The sequence below is a fragment of the Pteropus vampyrus genome, unplaced genomic scaffold (assembly GCF_000151845.1).
Source record: "Pteropus vampyrus isolate Shadow unplaced genomic scaffold, Pvam_2.0 Scaffold349, whole genome shotgun sequence".
NCBI classification, from domain to species: Eukaryota; Metazoa; Chordata; class Mammalia; order Chiroptera; family Pteropodidae; genus Pteropus; species Pteropus vampyrus.
The window spans coordinates 1,211,080-1,218,204 of NW_011889130.1; the positions used below are offsets into that span (position 1 = coordinate 1,211,080).

Genomic DNA, 7,125 nt, shown 5'->3' on the forward strand with positions numbered 1-7,125 from the left:
GATTGATTAAAAAATGACAACTTAAATTGTCAAAATTAAATAAGTATAAAATAAAGTTTTACTTCGGGGTTGATAAAAGTAAAAAACTTATTACGTGGGAAAAATATGTTGAGATTTGCAACAACATGGATGAAACTGAAAGGCATTATGCTAAGTGAAATAAGCCAGACAGAGAAAGACTAATACAATGTATTGTCATTTATATGTGGAATCTTAAAAATTAAATAAATAAATAAATAAATAAATAAATAAATAAATAAAAAGATAAATTCATAAAAAGAGTAAAAGGTTGGTAGAAATAGAAAAAGGCTCGTGAGCACAAACTTTCAGATAAAAGATGAAGATGTGAGGATCTAACATAACATGGTGACTATAGTTGATAACACTGTATTGTAAAAATGAAATTTACTGAGAGTAAAAAAATGTTCTCACAAAAAAAATAAATGTGAGGTGAAAAACATGGAATTGAGGACAAAAGATACTGAGAGTATTCTGTGAAATAGCCAAAATTTCTGAGACCTTCAAACTTTCAAAGACTATGAAATTGGTGGGTTCAAGCCAAGATCTCCAAGAGAAACAGAAACCAGGTAATACTTGGCTTCCAGGTGGAATGAATAAAAAATTGATAAAGGTCTAGAAAGTCCAGGAGAGTTGAGGGAAGGAGCCTGAATGGATAAAGGGAGGGGCTATGATCCAGCCTGCTCCCCTCTGTCACCTCCCCCTCACTCAAGAGCCCTTTGTGACCTGACTACAGCTCTGTGATGCGGGTCTGGGCCTCTAGTCCACAAGCCACTCCCAATGCTCAGTTGCTTGATGGCAACAGTGCGATTCAGATGATGGAGAATTACCTCTCTTTTCTGAAAAGTGTTATTGCTACCTGGTTGAGCTCTGGTTTTGCTCCCTGGGTAACTGATACCATCCTTGCCCTCTTGTGTGGACTGGGGCTCTTCCTCCTGCTATTTCCCTTATTGGAGAATAAACTATCTTTATCACCACCTAGGAAACAAAGAAACATCAAGAAGGTAAGGAACTTTTGGCCTAGACCCAACAGAGATTTTCTTTTTTCTTATTTATATTTCCCCTTTTCTAAATCACCTAGAGAGACTCCTAAGATGAGAATTCTTGGAAATAATAGATCGTCATCATCCTAGGAACAACCCAGGCCAGGCAGGGGTTAGAGTGGGCACGAGGATTTCTATCCAAAGATCTCAGACTGTGAGTCCAAGTGTGTCGGAGGGCTCCAGGTCACAGTCCTAGATGCAGTGACCAGTGGCCAAGGACTGGATGGATACTAAGTAAGAGTTAGATCTCTGCAGGTAGACAGGCCCCTGTGCATAACTGGTTCACCAGCTGCCTTCCCATGGCAGATGTCTGGGTCAAGCCTCTCCTCTGTCAGGGTCATGCGGAGCCCCTAAGCACTTCTGAGCAGAGGCTGGAGTGAGGCTCTGGCCTCAGAAAGCAGAGTCCTACCTGACGGAGCTCAGAGGGGCCTGTAGGTCTGAGAATGTCTGTGTTTCTTGAGCAGAGGAACAGTGATGGAAGAAATCATTGATGGGTCTCATATAGAAAATCCTTCTTTATGTTTTTCAAATAAAAACAGAAATATTTTTATCCACTTTAAAAATAAAGGGAGAAAAGCACAGAGTCCCATTAGTTAAGTGGAAAGTCATATTACTCACATTGAACATCTGCAGCTCATCTAGAGAGAGGAGAGTGAGAATGAAGTCCCAGCCCCCTTGTTTTTTCTTGTCTCTCAGTGTCCAGTGGAGCCGAAGTGGCGCAGGAGCAGGAAGAAAAGGAGAACATTGAAAGGTGAGCTTCTGCCCCTCAGCCCCGCTCCCAAAGGTTCACCTCCACCTCTCTTGTCCCTGAGGGCCCAGCTCCAGGTCTCCAAGGACACCAGCAACACCCAAAACTCAGAAAACAGAACCCTCAGGGAGGCTCCTGGAAAGGAGATCAGAACCCAGATACTTCCCAGATTCTATGCTCAGAACAAAGCCTTGAAGCCTCTAAGGCCTGGAAATGGGTGTCACCCAGCAGGGGCATTTGGGCTGTCATAAGGGTGGGAGACCTCCAGGTCCAACTATAGACAAGTTGTTTACCTTCACTCAGATCCTTCTGTGAGGTGCCCTCTGACTTTCCTCCCCCCATGGAGTAGTTGTAAGGTCTGCAGTGGGTAATGGATGTGGAAGCACTTAGTAAATGCCAACACTCTACCCTTCTTGAGCCTTGCCACCACTGTCAGGAATCATGTGTCCTTAGACGCAGATGCTTGAGCTCCAGAGTTTTCCCTTTCAGGCATTTTCCCTAAAGGGCCATTGCCCTAGCCTCCTATAAGACTCCCAGGCCCTGCCTTGACCACGTGACCGAGTCTCTTGATTTCTAGCTTGCAGAGATTGCCTGCAAGAACTGGAAGAGGCTCAGAGCCTGATTTCTCTTCTGCAAAGGTAAAAAATTTTCCTCTTTTCTCCTGTGTCTGCCTTTCTCCTGAGCCTATGATGAGATCCCATGGCTGCAGGCCACCTTGGACTATTCTAAAGAGGGGAGGGGCATGGGAATGGAGCGTGGCTATAACCCTGGGATAAGGGATAGCAGGAGCACTCTGAAGTCAGCATGGGGACTAGAGAGGACTCTGGGCCCCAAGTCCCCACCCCCATTGGCCTGCCCAACTTGCCCTACCCATCCTGCCTTCCTAACCCCACCTGCTCCTGGATGTTGCCTGTGCCTTTGTCTCCTGCAGCCATCTCAAGAGGCTCTCGGACAAAAGCAGCTTTCGTCAGCGCTCATGTCAAGACCTCTCTGGCAAAGTGTGCAAAGCAAAGCCTACGGGAGCTCACCAGCCCTGTGGGGAGCCTGTGGAAGATGCTACTCCTGCCATGTCCTCATCAACTTCTCCAGCTCCTCTGACCCTGCGTCCTCTATCTCTGGCCTCCACCCTGTCAGCAGAACATCAAAAAGACCAATCTGACTTGAGTAGAATCCCACTGGGCACTGTCACAAAGAGCTCACCTCCAGGTAACTCTTCTCTGGCATCCCCCATTCCAGCCATCTCAGCCCTTGGTGGCTCAAGTTGTCCCATGAAGTGCCTGTCCTGGTGGTGGGCGACTACCAAGGCCTTGTTCTTCCCCACCTCATTGCAGCATAAGTCCCAGCAAGGGCACCTGTCTTGTCACCCACAAGAGGCATCATTTTGGGGAGACCTCACAGATAGGCAAGTAGAGACTACTAATCCTTCATTTGTCAACCCCGATGTCCAGAAGCTGTTGGAGATACTGATCACCAAGAGAGTAGAAGTGAAGATTTGGAAAGAGAAGGAAAAGGGTGGGTCATTTTCAAAACAAGTGAGCTCAGACTGCCACCTGAACTCTTTGGGGAATATGTGGAAATCTCTGGATTCTGAGCAGGACATCACAACCCCTCAATCCTTCTGGGGCATGAAGGACAAAGCAGAGCAGGTGCCCGGTCCTCAGCAGCTCTCACATTCCAATTTCTTGGGGGACGATATACAGCAGAAATGCAGCCAACTCTTCTGGGGTCTTCCCTCTCTGCACAGCGAGTCCTTGGTGGCTACTGCCTGGGTGCCTAGGAGCTCCTCTCACCTACAGGTTCCTTTTGTTTTATTCAATGGAATCTCTAACTGCTTTTCAGTTCCAGTTCAGCCTGGAACACCTTCAGGGCTTTCCCAGGCCTCACCCTTGCCCCTCCCTGGGGCCCAAACCCAAACTTTGACTGGAAATTTGACCCAGTCCCAGCTCCAACCTCTGGCTCAGATCCAGACCCAGACCCATTTCACCTCCTCCCTCCCAATCCAATTACCTTCTTCTCTGCCCAAGTTAAGGCCCTCTGGGGTATCCTGCCAGATACTCCAGAATAAGGCACAATCTTTCATCCCAACTGAAATTCAACATTTAGATTGGCCTTTGTTGCAGAAGCAACTGAAAAAGAAGAGAGCTTTACCTTTTGCTGCCAAAAGATCTCAGGAAGTCTTCAGCCAACTCACTCCCAACCTTTCCCAGGACAGTGGAGCCTCCCACAGGTCAGATTCCATTCTTCATAGGGACTTTATCAGCCCTAATCTTGAGAAGCAACATATTCAAAAGAGGCTCATCAAAGATGAACACCTGGATGGTCTGCACTTCAGGATCCAAGGGTCTCTGGAACTGATGCAGGCTCAGGGCCAATCCCCAGGATTGTGTCAGGCACAGGAAAAGCAGGGGCCCTTGCAGTTCTCTGCATTTACAGGTGAGAGCAACCACTCACAGAAGATAAAGTCCAGGTACACTAGAAGATCCCATAAGAAGGGTATGTTAACATTACAGCTAGCTGAGGACTTCAGCAGGGGTCTACAGAAACGTATGAGGAGGATCCAGAAAGATCCCTCTAGAGGCTCAGCCAGCTTCCCAATGAAGATTCTGAGAATGAACTCCAAGAAGGAATTGAAAAGATACTTGAAGCCCTCAGAGAGCATCTTAGGAAGTTGCTTACCCAGGGGCCCAGGTAAGAAACATCTAGAAGAAATCTTGAAAGCACACTTGGTTAGGAAGTCAGAGCAGATCAACCAGGGTTTGATCCCTGTGAGTGTACGTCGGTCCTGGCTTGCCACCAGCAATGCTTTTCTCAAGTGTCACACTCACATGGAAACCAGAAATCAAGCATCTTTGAAGGGTCGGGATTGCTGCGTAAACACCACCTGTGAGATTTCCATCCTCAGTCCACACATTCGACAGGTGCTGGAAGCACACATTATACGGTTTCGTGTGAGGAAGAGGTGGGGCCTACCCCTCCAGGCCTTTGAGTCCATAAATCTGAAGCTAAGTGAGGCTCAACAGTTTCCCCTTCCACAATCCCCCCCGCCCCCCTCAGCCACCTGTGTATCCGGGACCTACTCAAAAACCAAGTTCACTAAGGTCTTGGGAAAACCTCCTCAGCCCATTCTGAGAGAGAAAGTAAACACAAAAGAGTCATTTCCCACCTCAGCAAGTCGTCTTCTTGCCCCCTCACCTGCTTGTGAGGAAATCCAGAGGGTACTGGAAGAGACCCCAGCTGGCGATGGCCATGGGCCCACACAGGGCCTTCTGACTAGACAAAAGGGAAGGCTACCTTCTCAGTCCCTCACGCTCAGCCTCATGTACAGAACCCAGCAGATTGGAGCCGTCGTGGGGGTTGAGAAAAGGAACCAAGAGCCGAGTCCAAGTTCAGCGGTAACCAGAAATGAGCCAAGGGAGGAGAGAGGAGGTCAGGCCTCAGGACACCCCTGCCATAAGATAGCAATAATGGAAATGAACTTAGGGTCCAAATCTTCAGAGGCTGAAGAGACCAAGGAGACAGTGGAAGCTGAGGAGACTCCTACTTGGGAAGTCATTGTAAGACCCAGTGTTCCAGCCAACTCCCAAACCATTAATACGGATCTGAGGAGATTAGGGTCTCCAGGGCCCAGTAAAAGCCATTTACCTCCTACAAAGTCGGTTGCCCAGGATCCAGAAGAGTCATATGTTAAAACAAAGATTGCTAGGAAGTTTGAGCTCCGAAGGAAGATGGAGTCAGATAACCAGCCTCAAGGCCATGCTACTGGCATGCTCCTTCAAGACGGTCACACTGATGTCCTCCTTCAAGACTATGCCACTGGCACGCTCCTCCAAGACTGTGCCACCAGTGTGCTCTTCCAAGACACTCATACTGATGTGCTCCTTGCTGCAGACATCTTAGCTTCTCACATGTCACTGTCCAGTTACCACGGGGAACAGATCAGTGGGGACACACCAGCTACCCAAGTGCCATATGACCTCATATTGAATGGACAGAGGAGCCAGAATCAGCAGGAGCCCAGGATACCAAAAGTTAAGGACCCATATAATAGCCAGAGCAAGATGTTTGTCCCCATTGATGAGAGAGAGTACAATAGGAAGCCCAACCCAGGAGAGCACAAAGAAGGGTTGGCAGAACTGAGGACCTCCCAAGCCAGTGGGATGAGCAATGCTCCCCAGGTCAAGGGAATGGAAGACATACTTAGGAACAAATACCTCAAACTCCTGCCAGAGAAGGAACAGGTTTTTCTAGAAAACCACTCTAGAAAAAGGATGAGGCACTCTCTGCAGTATCTTAACACCAATATAGTCAAAGAACTGGAAGATCCCCTTCTAAAAGACCAGCCCGCATCAGCCATTGCCCAGAGCTGTGAACCAGTCAAAAGCAAATTCATTATAGACAACAGGCCTATGGAAGCTCAGGATATTGTGACAGCTGTTGGACAGATCCTGGTGGAGAAACTGGGACTTCACCAAGGACTTCCTTCCTCAGAGTTAAATCAGCACAAAAAACAATTCCAGGCCCCAGTAGGTGGGTGTTCTTCCTACCACAGAGTTCTCTCCTCCCCAGAGCAGAGAAGAGTGATGAGAAAAATGGCTTATGATCACCAAGTCACCCCCAATGGACACAACTCTCCTAACAAGAGCAAGTGGACTGGAGACAGGGACAATAAGTGGGCCTTCCCACCCATGGAGCCAGGGTCCCCAGGGAAACCCTGCCAGCATGGGCCAAGAGTAGCAGAGGCCTCAGACCACCTTCACCATTACCCAACAGGCTATCTTCAAAAATGTCTCTCCTCTGGTCAACCAGAGTATGCGCACAACCTTCCTGATAAGAAAATTTTTCTCCAAGAAACAATTCAGAACATGCAGAGAAAACCTGTTTTCTCTCATGTTAGCACATCTTCTATGTGCTAATGGCTTCTTCCTTCCACTATTCTTATTGTTTTCCAAAATACATGTTTTTTTCTCATGAGAGCTGATGGTCTCTGTCTGTGCCCTACAGAGGGAAGAGAAGGGATCAGGGTCTGTTTATCCTGAGTTCTTGCTTTGGCTTCCAGAAGGGACAGGACCATGAAGGGAGGGTGACTACAGCGTGGCATACTGACCTTCACCCCATTCCCTCATTGCATCTTGTTTCCATGATACCATCATTACGAGAACAAACAAAAGCATTCAGGTCTTGCAAAGATGAGTGAAACTATAAGATCCCATCCCAGGATCTGGCTCAACCCATCCTCTCCTGCTTTCGCTATAGAGAAACTTGTTAGCTATAGGAGATGGGTTTGCAAAGGCTGGAATTCTCCCAGTCTCCAGGAAG

At 47.7% G+C, this 7,125-nt stretch overlaps 1 protein-coding gene across 1 annotated transcript; it reads left to right on the forward strand.

The window, feature by feature from the left end:
* The first annotated feature begins 761 nt into the window (after positions 1–761).
* On the forward strand, positions 762–6,722 carry LOC105304702 (spermatogenesis-associated protein 31E1-like). The gene is made up of 4 exons (XM_011378974.1): positions 762–905; positions 1,001–1,022; positions 1,758–1,812; positions 2,741–6,722. The coding sequence occupies exons 1-4, from the start codon at positions 762–764 to the stop codon at positions 6,720–6,722; spliced, it is 4,203 nt and encodes a 1,400-aa protein (XP_011377276.1).
* The last annotated feature ends 403 nt before the right edge of the window (positions 6,723–7,125 follow it).

Coding starts and splice junctions, on each gene's coding strand:
- LOC105304702 (XM_011378974.1), top strand. CDS start 762: ATGCGGGTCTGGGCCTCTAGTCCACAAGCCACTCCCAATGCTCAGTTG. Junction 1,023..1,757: donor AACAAAGAAACATCAAGAAG/GTAAGGAACTTT, acceptor CTTGTCTCTCAG/TGTCCAGTGGAGCCGAAGTG. Junction 1,813..2,740: donor GAAAAGGAGAACATTGAAAG/GTGAGCTTCTGC, acceptor TGTCTCCTGCAG/CCATCTCAAGAGGCTCTCGG.